At 30.9% G+C, this 14,686-nt stretch overlaps 1 protein-coding gene across 1 annotated transcript; it reads left to right on the forward strand.

Moving 5' to 3' along the window:
* The first annotated feature begins 7,506 nt into the window (after positions 1-7,506).
* LOC132254293 (HMG-Y-related protein A-like) lies at positions 7,507-13,221 on the forward strand. The gene is made up of 3 exons (XM_059739596.1): positions 7,507-8,244; positions 8,317-8,475; positions 13,072-13,221. The coding sequence occupies exons 1-3, from the start codon at positions 7,606-7,608 to the stop codon at positions 13,219-13,221; spliced, it is 948 nt and encodes a 315-aa protein (XP_059595579.1). The 5' UTR covers positions 7,507-7,605.
* Positions 13,222-14,686: the final 1,465 nt, after the last annotated feature.

Genomic DNA, 14,686 nt, shown 5'->3' on the forward strand with positions numbered 1-14,686 from the left:
ATTTTTTTAATATTTTTTTATTTCCTTACTATTTTACGGGAACCAAACATAGTCATATATTAAGATTTTTATTATAAATTAGTAATAATAATAATAATATGATCAATAAAAACATGAAAATGAATTTGATCCTTTTAAAAAAAATTATATATAAAATGTTTATAAATAAGAATTTTTAGATAAAGTATTTTTTTCATATTTAATTATTTAATTAAAGGTTTAATACTTGGTTTTCATTAATTATTTTCTTGAAAAAAAAAACCCTTATCTTATTTAAAGTTCCTATAATTTCGTCAACCCTTAAGAGACTTTATGTATTTTTCCTACTTTAACCAAATTACAAAAGTAGGTTGAATGAGAAAATTCAAAGTCCTCCCTATTAGAAATTTGAAAATTTTAGCCATTTGATTGGAATTCTAATATAGTTTGATTTTTCACTCGTAGAAAATATTAATTTGACTTAGGTTTTTTATGTTATTTGGAATTTTTAATCTAATTATGAATTAAAATTAAAATATATTTAATTTATTATAAATATAGGTATGTTATTACCTTGATTAATTTTTTTAGGTAAAATTTATGCTCATTGTAGAAGTGTGTTGTTTATATGGAAGTAAGCTTATCATAGAAGATGTTGGACCACAAGTGCAACCAAGAAGCTTAGAGCTAGAATATAAGGGAATACGTAGAATATTAAGAAAACTACAAATTAGTTAGTAATATCATTTATGAGGTCTAATGAATAATTGTTTCAACAAAGTATCATATTTGGAAGAAGTACAAGCACTATCAAATAAGCAAAAGAAATCAAGAAAAGTGTGTGTTTATACACTTATATGAAAATAATTATAAAATAAGAATTATAAGTTTATAAAATACAAATTTCAAACACCTATTTAAAAATAATTAGCATTTTATACTTTTTTTGGTCAAATATACTACTTTTGGTCATTTAGGTACTACCTTTTAATGATATAGGTACTATCTGTGACCATTTTAGATACTACTTTAATTGGTAAGTATATGAAATTTGAATTATTTTTAGAGGGTTCTTATTTTATATGAATGTATAGAAACTCACTTTCTATATATATTATATTGAAATATTGAATTTGTTAATGTTAACATTATTAACATTAACAAAAAAAAAAATTCCATTTTTTTTTTCATTCAAGAACTTTGATCCCTCCCCCGAATTCTTTCTGGTTGTGAGACACATTCAAATTCAATATAAATCCTCAACATGAAAATAAAGAAAACAAAAAAAATTAGAGGGAGGGGTCATTTCATTTTTGGATCTGGGACGAATAGGTTCAAGAGATGAGAGAATTAAGTATACCTACCAGAAAGACTAATCCAATCCATAATGATGTATCGGAAAATACAATATTTTTGTTACTTGACCAACCATCAGGAGAAGCAAATAGAAGGAAAGAAAAAAATGTATATGAAAATAATCACAGAATAAGACTTTAAGCTTATAAAATACAAATTTTAAACACCTATTTAAAAATATCAAAAATTATTCCATGTAATATTTCAAGTAATGAATGAATTCATATTTGAGAAAATTTTAAATTTGATTTTTTGTTTTCTATGATAAACCTAATTTTAGAAAATGAGTTTCGAATATTTTTTCTTTTCCGAAGTACTTCCTTGGTACTTTTCTTAAGCCAAACATAATATAATTGCAAAAGTATTTATTTGATTTATATAGTTTAAGATAAAAGTACTACCAACAAAACATTATAGAAAAAAATATTGTTATTAAAATCATTTTCAAATACTGCCCAAAATCTTAAAATAAAAATAAAATTATAGCTTTGAGGGTAATCCTTTCAAATGGACTTTTTTCATTGGAAGAATTAAAATCCTATTTTCATCCCTCTATTCTATGAATTAGATGAGACTAAGGTTTGTTATAATAGTTTTTTTGTTTAGTTTTATTTAGAAATTAACATGAAATTAATTTTTATTTAATGTTTTAAAATTTTCAAAATATAATTTTTACTAGAAATATCATTTTTGGTAGTCTTTATATTAAATATTATTTTAAAGGTAAAAATTATTTAAATAAAATTAATCAAATAACCTCTCAATTAACCAAAATCCAAACCGGAGGAAAATATCATGTTTTCAATTTAAAAAAGAAAATAGAAATGGGTTGTTGCATTAAAAAAATCCAACATTTTCTCCGAGGATGAATTTAAATATATTAAGCAACTCAAAACAAAATGATGGTTGCATATTGGGGTTTCATTAATTTATATAGAATAGTAAGTCTAATTTCCAAGTACTAAAACTTTTTTCCTTGAACATTATTTAGCATATGATATTATTAATCATAATTATCTTTTAAATTAAATTAAATATAATTAATAATAAAATAAAGCCACATTAAAAAATGGCAATCTTGCTTTTAAAAGATAATTAGTAATAAAATAAGGCCAAATTAAAAAATAGCGATCTTTGCTATGAATGTGCATGGGAAGAAATTAGAACAACAAACCAGTTAACGTCACAAATTTCATCCCAAAAACCATATTTTGACTGTGAAAATATGAAAAAAAAAAAAATATCGGATTTTATATTTTATTCATCGATTTTTCGACGAAAAATCGCCTATTGAATTTTTGTCTTGGACGGCGCGGGACTCAAGTCCAGCTGCCCAAACAAGCCAACCCCCACTCACCAGTCACCACTGCTCAATGATATGCACTAGAAAAAATATTTACTAACGTAAAAACAAAATATTTTAATAAATAAATAAATTATAATTCTTTTGTTTTTAAATTTAATTATTAAATATTAAAAAAAATGTATACATATATTATAATTTTTTTATATCATTTAATATAATTAAATTAAATGAATAATAATTTTAATAATAAATATATTTTAAAATTAGAGATATTATAATTAAATATCACAATATTAATGTGTTGTGGAATAATATTTGGTGTAATTTGATAATAAATATACACTTGTAAAATTCATATTTTTTATTGATGCATACGATATTATTATCAAATTTAATAAATTATATCATACATATATCAAATTTTTAAATAAAACAAATTTAAAATATCTATTATACTTTTAATTATATTTTTATGAAGTTTTTTTTTTTCATAAGTTTTGATCAACTTAAATCCTATGAATATATTTTTTCAAATATTCGTAAATATATCTTAAACCCTATGAATATTTTTATTTAAATATTCGTAAATATATCTTCCATAAATTATTGAGAGCACTTGTTACAGCTGATCCATGTTAGAGCTGGGTGGGGATATGAAAGATGAATACTGTGTTACAAAAACCACAAGAAAAATGCATGAAGGACAATGTAATGAGAAATATGAACAGAAAATTCACAATGCTCGCACCTGGGAGAGCTCTTCTCCGGTAAAATCAAAGTAGTGATATATTCACCATTATCAACATTTTCACCAATTGTTGCTATAACATCTTGCATGAGGTTTTCACATACTACTATTAATCTAGTAGTAGGATAAATAGAGTCCAAATGTAACCATCCCAAAGTTAGGCCAATGAAAATCTGTGTACTATAATCTATAATAATAATAAATGAAAAAGGTTCTTTGTCTCATCCTTGATATCTTGCCATGAATGTGTGTTGCATAAAATTGTACTGAATTTCATTTGATAACCTAATTTAATTAAATTTTCAGTTTTCCCCAATATCTCAAATATTTCCCATTTTATTAATATTGATGATATTAGTAGCTATTTCCCTCCTATTGAGGATATTGAGAGCACGTTAATGTTAAAGAAAATATCGAGAACAGTATTAAAGAAAATGAAAATAAAAATGGCATGATTCATTTATCACAAAACTCTTACCTATCATGAACGTTTACTTTAATAAAACTCTTTGAGAATCTCAATAATGGTTATAATTTAAGCATATTGGATTACAAAAAACTTAGTCATGGATTGAAAAAAATAAAAATAATCAAATTTTGTAATGGGATATTCTAATAATTTGAATATAATTTTATTTATTTATTTGTCATAATTATCGTTTTAAAATATAAAAATAGAGTATAAGATGCCTATAAATATAATAATAAATACATATTTTGGTTATATTTGGTTTCTTAAAAATAATAGAAGAAATAATTAAAAATATTTAAAAGAAAACATAGAAAAAAATGGTAAAAGACTTTAAAAATTATAGAAAGCTTACTTTTCAAAATCTTTATTGTTTTTTTTTAAACAATCTTTTCTTTAAAAAAAAAATAGAAAAATATATATTTTTACCATTTTTTTTTTTTTTACTAAAACTCCTTTTTTGATAATTTATTTTGAAAGAAAGTTAGGACCTGTTTGTTTAGTGTTTTCAAGAATTGTTTTCTGTTCTTGAAAACAAAAAACACAAAAAACTCGTTTGGTTGAGAGGGTCGTTTTTGTTTTTGTTGTTTCCCGTGTTCTCAAAATGACACTGTTTAGAGAACAACAAAATGTTGTTTTCCCCGTCTTTTTACTGTTTACAGAACAAAATTAAATAAAAAAAACCATCTGTTCTCCGTGTTTTTTTTTTTCTTTCCGTTCTCGTCTCTTCTCCGGCACAGTCTCAGTCTTGATTCAAGGTTCGTGAAATTTAAATCCAATGGCACAATAGCAAAGAGACCCCTAAAACGGATGTAGAAAACACAGGGAGCAAAAGAAAATCCATTTTTTTTGGTTTTCCTTGGGGTTTTTGCTTGGATTTTCTCGGAAATCAAACGAGGATGAATTTTCCCGGAAATCGAATGGGGGATGGATTTTCTTGGGAATCAAACGGGGGTCGCAAAAAAAATAATAATAATAATAACATGATTAGATTAGTACTTGCGAGGATTGAGAGTGGTAGAGGAAAATAGGGCCTTTTAGGGATTCTCTCGGCTGGAGGGCAACTTCAGAAAAGGGCTTCTTGATGCCTGAGAGAGAGAGAAGTGGGTGACATTTTTAATTTTTGGTTTTAGTAGAGATAAAAAAAAAATTAGTAAATCACGAAAACAATTTTATCTCAATTTAATCAAATATGCTATAATTTTTAATAAAGTTAAAGATTAAATAAAAAAATATTAATAAAAATAATTTTATTATATTAGATTTATTTTTAAAAAATATAAAAAATATTTTTATTTTTAAATTAATAAAATAAATAATTTTTTTAATTTAAATGAACTATATATCTAAAAATTATTTATAAATTTATAATATAAAATTACTTGAAGAAAATATTTTATTAATTAGAAAAGAAAAAAAAAATATCTTTCAAATGTGTCTTTTGTTTTATTTGTTCTAAATTTTTTTTTTATTAACTCAACCAAACATGTTTTTTTGTTTTTGAGAGCAAAAACTGTTTTTTAAAATTCAGTTCCCAAACATAATTTTTTTTTTAAAAAACACCAAAAACTGTTCTTAAAAACAATTCTCAAAAACTATTTTCCAGAACAGTTTTAAAAAACAGCAACCAAACAGGCTCTTATGTTTTGGAATAAGTTAGAAGTAATTTCAATTATTTTTTATATAACATTTAGAGAAAATCAATTGAAAATATGAAAAACAATTTCACATCTCTTTGATTGGGCATAAGTGCATGGTATATATATTAATGGAGAATAAACAAAGAAAGTTAATTTTCATATTTGAGATTGCAAAGAAAATTTTATTCTTAAAAATAAAAAAGAATTATTTAATTAAAATGGATAAAACATTAATATTGGGAAGAAATACCTACATATCTTAAAAACATTAAAATTTTATTTAAACGTTTCCTAATATTTGGGAAGTCAAATATTAAAAATTTATTATTAAATTATTAAATAATTTAAAAATTATTATTATTTTAATAATTTTAAAAAAACACCAGTCCTATATTTAGCTATTGAAAATTTTGAAGGAAAAAACAATTAAACAAAAATAGAGAAATACATATACTCAAACTCATTTCACTTTATTTTTTTTCCTTTAAGACAAAATTAAATAATTTTAAAATATATTAATTTTACTTATATTTGAATTTCCTTTTCTATGATAAATAAAATAGGAGAAAAATCAAAAGCATTTATCCATATACATACCTTAAAAGCAAAATCTTCTCTGCCAAAAATCTTCAAAAAGGAATAAAAACAAATAGTATAATTGTAATCCGTTAACTATTTTATTTTTTCGTTCCGAATGAAAATCCTATCTTCAGCCTCTATTCTAGGAATAGACTAAGGTGTTATTTGCGACAAATTTTGTTTAGTTTTAATTAAAAATTAAAGTTGAAAAATTCATAATTAATACTAGTAATTTAAAAATTGGGTTAAACAAGCTAAACCTCTCAATCTTTGACATATTTTATGTTTTATCCATTTGTAATCAAAACCCCAATAAACAATTAAAGAGCAATACTTTACTTTCAAACTTATTAAAAAAACAATAAATAACTTATTAAGTGAAAAACTAAGATTGTAATACAAAGAAAAATACATGAAGGTTGAAATACAAAGAAAAATATATAAACATTGAAATACAAAGAAAAACACGTATTACTCAAATTATCACACTTTTGTAGTTATGTGCAAAATTATGTAAATATTTCTATGAATACAAAAATCAAAATTAGTGACAACATATTTTAAAAGTATTTGAGAAATTCCACTTTAAAGTTATTTATTTAAAATTGATTCCATGTGAATTAGAACCAAAGTAAAGTTTTGAAGTAATGTTTAAATCAAAGTAAATAGAAAAAACTTCTTTTATAATTTTATGAAAGGCTTATAATTGAAATACAATTTAAATAAAACCTTATAACAACTCCAACAAATACAAAAGAGATGCAAAAATTAATCATGGACAATGAATCAAATTTAAATTTTCAATTTTCTTCAATATCTCAAATATATATATTTTTTTGTGTCTTCACAGTTCCTTGCTCTATTTAATATGTGAGAACATTGAAAATATGTTGATATTAAGAAAATCCATAGAATATATATAGGTTTTAGAGAAAAAAAAAATGGTATGATTCATTTAATATGAAGGTATTAAAGAAAATGAAAATAAAAAGGTTATGTTTTTGTAGACCCCCTCCCGGGCAGGAGGAGTTTTTTGGGCCATTTTTTATTTTTTTGTTTTACTGTCATGATGGCTCTTCTGACCACCCCGGGATTTCAGCTGAAGGAGGCGGCCAGATTAGACGGAAGAAGAAGAAAAGGGAGTTCCGGGTGAGAGTTTTGGCAGGAGGGCTGGTTCTTGGAGAAAGGAAACAAAAGGAGTTTGGGGCAGCAGCTGGAAAAAAAAAATCTGAGAGAGAAAAAGGTTAGGAGCAAGCTGAGAAAAGGGGGAGAAACCCAGATCAAGGAGGGACCCGAGGTAAGTTCTCTGTTAACCCTGTATTTCCACATTCTTGGATGATTTTTTGGCTTGGTTACTCTGTTTCCTTGATTGGTTTTTGAAAGAAAAACTGGTGAGGTTCACTTCATCACTTCCATTACGAGGTGTCTAAGATCACTGCTCACACCTTTGCTTGGGATAGACTCGAGTTTTTCTTTCCACCTATATTCAGCTTAGTGGTTTCCGTGAAAGGAGGCTTGATTTAGCAATATGATCTTTCTCTTTTCATGCATGACTGTCATCCTCGCGCACCCTCCTCCACCTTTCTCTCTACGCCACGCCATGCACCCCAAGCCTTCTCGTTTTAGCATGGCCATGCATGGCCACTTCTTGCCCATACCCCAACCACCTTCTTCTATTCTCCAGCATTTAGAGACGACTATGGCGGCGATCGAGGCTCTGAACGACAAGAGCGGCTCCAGCAAGTCCTTTATCTCCAAGCACATCGAGTCGGCGCATGGAGATCTGTCGGCGGCTCACTCCACCCTGCTGGTGCACCACCTCAACAGGAGGAAGCAGAACGGCGACCCCGTTATGGTCAGGAACCACTGCATGAAGCCTGACCCTAACGCGCCGCCGCGGAAGGGTCGCGGCCGTCCCCCCGAGCCCGAGTTTCCTCTTCCTCTAGGAACCGTTCTCGCGCCGCCGAGGCCTAGGTGCCATCCGTTGAAGCCCAGGGACCCATTTGCTCTGGTCTCTCCGCCGAAGAAGGCTTCCTCCGGAAGTGGAAAGCCACGCGGACGCCCTCCAGAGAAGCCCAAGGTGGGAACTTCGTCGGCTCCAGCGCCAGCGACCGGAGCATCGAGACCTAGGGGATGGCCGCCAAAGGCGAAGCCGGTGGTGGTTCCCGTTGGGTGGCGTTTCGAACAGAGATGTTGAGTGTTGTGTTGTAGGAATGGGTCTCTTTGGGTTTGGATTTAGGCACTAAGCCCAGCCGTGGTGGTAATGGGTCTTGGGTTCACTCTTGGTGATGGGTTTGGGCTTGAGTTGGAGCCCAACCCAGGCATATTGATGGAAGGCCCCATGCCCCCTGTGCTAGCCTCCCTCATGGCCCAAGTCCATGTTAAGCTAGCCCACTTGGTCTCAATTTAAAATAAAACCTCTATGCCTCTAATCCTTCAAAAATCCTATAGCTTAATTTAATTTTTCGATAATTAATTCAAATCTCATTTTCATCCATTAGAATTTTTTTATCCCATATTATCTAACTATTTAAAGTCTAACCCTTTCAGAAATTCCATATCTTAATTTAATTTTTTTCATTAATTGATTTAAGTCTTATTTTCATCAGTTGGATTTATTATCATATATTCATCCGGATATTTAAAGTCTAATCATTCAAAAATCTCATGTACTAATTTAATTTTTTTTTTTTCAATCCTAGAAATTCCGCTATTCATCTAAATTTTATTTTTGCTAATTAGAATTCTCATTCCATATCTATTTACTTATATAAGGTCCAATTCTCCGAAAATCCAATTTCTGAATTAAATTCTCAATCCCAAAAATTCCGCTATTCATCTTTATTCGCCTAAATATTATTCGTATTCATTAGTATTATAATCCCATACCTAGCAATTTATTCAAAGTCTAATCTTTAAAAAAAAATCCAATGCCCTAATTTAATTTTCAATTAGAAAAATTCCACTATTCATTCTTTTTATTTGTTTAAACATTATTTTTGTTAATTAGCATCATTATGCCATATTTATTTATTTATGTCAATTGCTAAAATTCAATTCCTCAAAATCCTGATTTCCAAACTCAATTTCCTAATTTTTGGAATTCCAATTTCCATATTCATTTATTCAATCATTATTTTTGTTATTATTATTATTATTGTTGTTTATTTATTTATTTAAAATTCTATCATCAAGCAATTCCTCAAAATCCCGTTTTCCGAGCTCAATTTCCTAATTTCTGGAATTCCAATTTCCATATTCATTTATTCAATCATTATTTTTGTTATTATTATTATTATTATTATTATTATTATTATTATTATTATCGTTTATTTATTTATTTAAAATTCCATCATTAAGTAATTCTTCAAAATCCCGATTTCTAAATTCAATTTCTAATTTCCGGAATTCCAATTTCCACATTTATTTATTTAACCCTTATTATTTTCATTATTATTATTATTTCATTTGTTTATTCTAAAATTCAATTTTAAACAATTCATCTAAATTTCCGACTTTCGATTTTAATTTCTAATTCCAAAAATTTCCCATATTCACATTAATTTATTTAATCACTAATATTTCATTCATTTATTTCAAAATTCCATTTTAAATTAATTCTTTAAAACTTCTGATTTTCGAATTAAATTCTTGATCCCGAAAATTCTCGTACTCCCATTAATTTATTTAATCATTAGAATTTTATTCATTTATTTTAAAACTCCATTTAAAATCAATTCTTTAAAACTTCTGATTTCCGAATTAAATTCCTAATCCCGGAAAATTCTCATATTCACATTAATTTATCACTAATAGTTTATTTATTCATTCTAAAATTCTATTTTAAACATTTCTTTAAAATTTCCAACTTCCGAATTTAATTTCTAATTTCAAAAAATTCCAATATTCCCATTTATTCAATCATTATTTTCGTCCTTATATTATTATTCCATTTATTTATTTATTCATTTATTTTAAAATTCCATTTTTAAACAGTTTTTTTCAAAGTTCCAATTTCTGAACTTAATTTCCGATTTCCAAAATTCTAATTTCTTTCAAATTTAATATCCAAAATTCTTAAATCTAATTCTCAAGACTCCAATCTTCAAATAATTTTCGAGACTCCAATTTTCAAATGAATTTCAAAAATCAAAATTTTCCCTCGAATTGTTTTATTTCCACTCGGGTTCTCAAATAAACCTTCTATTCTTCTTGGTTTTTATATAAGCATTAATGTGATTCTCGCAATTCCAAGATAATGGAATTTGTGAGACTAATTCATGCAAAAATAAATCGGGCTTTGGTGGGCCCCCCACATATATGATTTCATGACTAATTGATTGATTGATTTATTTATTTATTTGCCATGCGTAATTGATTTACTCTGTTCTTGATATACATATAATCATTCTGTGTTTATTCACTAACCCCATTCCATGATAGCGCGTTGCTGTTTGCTGCCCAGGTACGCATTCACTCATTCTGATCATTCACTATACATATTCTGATTCTCATATACGCATGATTGATGTGAGTATCCATTGACTTTCTTATTGACTGCCACATCGACTTCATTTTATTAGTAGAGACCCGACTTTAGGGACTTAGAGGGGTGCTACGGTCTCTACCGTACCTTCCCGATAAGTAACCTGACCCCCGAACCCGATCCGGTTTTTCGTAGACTAACCTTTTCCAAAACAAGGAGTCGCGCTTAGGGTTTTTCTTTCTTATTTTGTTTACCCTTTTAAAAATAAAACAAAAATAAGTGGCGACTCCAAGTCATTTTCTTAATCAAATAAAAATCATTTTTCGAATAAAAATCGAGCTCGCCATTCGAGTGGGAAACACATTGAGCCGAAATGAGGGGTCCACAAAATGGCGACTCCGCTGGGGATTTTTTTTAGAGGGTCAAGCTTGAACTTAGGATGAAGCAAACGTGGCGATTGATAGGTCGATTAGTGGGTACTTATTTCTTGATTGCACATTGAGAATTCCCGATATCATTGGATGCACGCTTAGGTGTTTGTTTTTACTTGGGACATTGATATGTTGATTATGATGATCGATTATCTTGATTAAGGTTTCTGATGTTGCGATTCTTTTGGTGCATCACTGTTATATCTGTTAGGGACATCGATATGCTGTTTATATTGACTGACCATCTTACCTTGCTTAGCATTGTGACCCTGATTTTTCCATGTTTGTTCTGATCACCTCACATGTATAGACTCACCATTGTATATCATTTGATTTGACATGATTGTTTCTCTCGGCTATATATTATCTTGATTATCATGGAGCATGCTATTATTGTCAGATATTCTTCTCGATTAGCTTGTGTGTAGATTTGGATGATATATACCTGTTTTGCATGACTGTCTGTTGCATGACTTCTCTCATCCTGATGTGACTGCATGAGTTACATGTCTATGTGGAGCACACACTTATCCCCTTATTTCCAAGTCCCTAGTCTCGGTCGACATTGTTTTTCTTGATCTCGTATTTGATATGAGACTTGTTTGCTCTGTTTGCTCTTCGACCGAGCTAGTGACCAAGAATAGGGTCTAGCGATGGGCTATATCTATGTTTGGGAGCGTTCTGGAGGTGGTCGACATATTGATGCTGATTGGAGTCCGAACTTTGAAGACTTGTATAGCCCAGAGCTAGATTTCAGGATATTTGTGTGGTCAGTGTGTTTTCTTTTAGTTTTATTGGACTTTCAGATGCACCCACACCACTCACTGTGCACCTTAGATCGTCAATGAGTGATTAGAGTTGCGAGACACGCTAGCCATTAGGAGAGCTTTCACCATAAGAACCCCCTGGGATGTCAAGGTAGTGCATGTGTGGAGTTGATGACCACCTTGCATGGAAGCGTCCCGTCTCTTCGGAGGCGTGCAGAGGGTTGCGTACCGCCGGAGGGTACGATCGCTTTTGCTAGGGATCTTGTAAAGTCCACCCATCTCATTTCAAGGTCACATTGACCTTGTAGGATGAGTTTAGATTTTTTGATTAGGATTCCTTCCTCACACGTGGGTGCATCTGAGAGCCTTCAGAACCCCTGTAGTCACAGTTTGGATTCGAGACTCCCTTTTTAGTCTCCAGTTGAGAGTGCTCAGAGATCGTTATGAGTTTGAGTATTGGTTGAATCACCTTTGTCATGTCACCTTGGATTATGTTTTTCACCCGTTGAATCTAGCATGTTTTCTCACTAGGGATTTCGTTTTCCTTTCTTGGCTCGACACATTCTTTCAGTTTGTTGTTACTTTCTACTTGATGTTTTGAGATATGTTCATTGGTTATACTCACTTTTTTATATTCTTCACCTATCATGGGCTTGATACTTCATTCTTTGGTTGAGTCGCCGGATTCTATTTTCAACCAGATTTTCATTACAAAAAGGTGAAGGCAGATTTTCACATTCACACCATTTTTTTTAGATGTTTGCCTTTACCACCTAATCATTTTTCTTTATTGAGTTTGTGTTGAAAGTGAATCAGGGATATTGTTGTTATAGATGGAGTATCGATCTTGTGATAATGTGTTTTTTTTGCACCTCTTTTATCTCGGATCATTGATGGAGATTCTTTGGTCACATTTGTAGCCATCTCACAGTGGACACCTTTATGACCCTAGAGTTTCTGTCATATTTCCAGTTATAGATTGCCATCACAGGACCATATATCAAATGATGTGTTGTGCTTTTGACTTAGGACATTTATTCATTTGCACATCACAATCACTCTGGCCTGACCTATCATGGGGGATATTGAGCCTATTAGCCTAAGATCAGATATTTGACCTAGAGAGTTTGAGACTGTGACACATCTTCTTATGATCAGAGCAGTACCTTGCTCACTTCCCACACCTTGCTTTTGTTTTGACCTACATCCATCCATTGTGAGCTTTGCACAGCATTACCCTTAAGACCATCACATGACCTTTCCATCCTCAGTTTTTCTAGCTTTACACATCCCTTCTCTGATTCGACCAGGTAGAGTGTGAGGAGTTTGAGCCCAGGGTTGATCTGGCATGGCGAGAGTTGGCTTATGATCTTTGGATGGCTTACGATGTGTGGATTGGTCGATTGCTTGATGAGACTGTCACTTATTTTTCCGTGAGTACAGAGGTTGATATTGTATGATGAGAGTTGGCTTATGATGGGCAGTCGTGCCTGATGAGATCACCATTCACTTTGCTTTGAGAGGATCATCTTTAAGATTATTATGGAGCATTCGGAGTACGGTTGATACATGATCCTAGAGGGAAGTTCTGACCCAACTGGAGCGGACCTTATTTCATCAGGGAGTTGACCCCAGAAGGCGCTGCATGGTTGATGGATTTAGATGGAAACCGATTCTTAGAGCCGACTAATGTAGATCAGCTGAAGAGGTACTATGTTTGAGACCATGGTCGCAGGATGGGTGGCCCTCATTTCGGTTAGCCATATACCTTGTTATTCCCTTTTGATACATAGTCCGTTGCTAGCCCATTGAGCCTCACATGCGTATTACAACCTTTCTTTCTTATCGTCTTACTCACATTTTCACACCGGGATAGGGGCCCTTTAATGTATGCATGCATTGTTTGGTAGTTTCATGAGCTTTGGACCTAGGGGCATGTTTTTCTCATTATCTTTTCCTATCACTACACCTTTGTATTTTCATCTCATCTTATTGGTTATGTTATTCATCTCTTCTTCCTTATCCTATCTACTATTTGTTTGTCTCATATTCTCTCCACCCTGAGTGGTGATCCCCCTCAGTTCATCACATGGAGGATAGTCACATCATTTCCACCATCTATCTCGCGGACACTGGTTTAGAGATCCTTAGTTTGAGAAGGTCATCTTGTTAGAGAGAGTTTGTTTGTTACCTTAGCACTTGGGGGTGTGTCCATTTGTTATGATATCATCTTTGGGGTTCATTTATTCACGTTCAGGGTACGCGTATTTGTATATATGTAAAAAAAATAAATAAATAAATAAAAAAATAAAAAATAAAAAATCATTATTATTATTATTAGCACATGTGTGTATGTGCATAGTGTTCTCGATCATTGAGTATGTATATTGATGTTTGGGGGTCATTTTTATCGAGTATGTTCGTTATTGGGAGTTTGTATGTGAGCTCTCTGAGATCCCATGTTATTTGTATTGCTTCGTCATATCTATTTGTGAGAGAGATGAGTGACCTTCTCCTAAGGACTCTGAGTCATTGTCCTTTCCATCATTACATTCATTATTGATGTGACTTCACTTTATGTTTGATCTGAGTCGATCATCACCTTTCTTCACATATTCGTTGTTTCGCTATCGCTTTTATCGTTGCTTGTGATTCATCTCATTCCCTTCACGTCTTATTCTCTCCTTACAGCGACCCATCTCGGGTTCGATGCTCACTTCGCATCATCATTACACATATCATTATCAGTTCATTTTGCTTCATTTGTCTCCTTATCGACATCATACTCACGTTAGGCATCCTCAGGTCCATGGCTCATGAGATTCACTATACATGTTGCATTTCATATATGAGGGCATGGCTTTCTGATCATCGGGTATTTGGGCCTAGTTTCCTTTCATTTCTATTACCCTATCACCCTAGCCT

The sequence above is a fragment of the Vitis vinifera genome, chromosome 9, assembly GCF_030704535.1.
Source record: "Vitis vinifera cultivar Pinot Noir 40024 chromosome 9, ASM3070453v1".
NCBI lineage: Eukaryota > Viridiplantae > Streptophyta > Magnoliopsida > Vitales > Vitaceae > Vitis > Vitis vinifera.

Bases quoted from the DNA above. Each gene is read 5' to 3' on its own strand.
- LOC132254293 (XM_059739596.1), top strand. From the start codon at position 7,606: ATGATCTTTCTCTTTTCATGCATGACTGTCATCCTCGCGCACCCTCCT. The intron at 8,245-8,316 runs GTTGGGTGGCGT...GTTTGGATTTAG, and splicing joins CGAAGCCGGTGGTGGTTCCC to GCACTAAGCCCAGCCGTGGT. The intron at 8,476-13,071 runs GTCTCAATTTAA...TGATTCGACCAG, and splicing joins ATGTTAAGCTAGCCCACTTG to GTAGAGTGTGAGGAGTTTGA.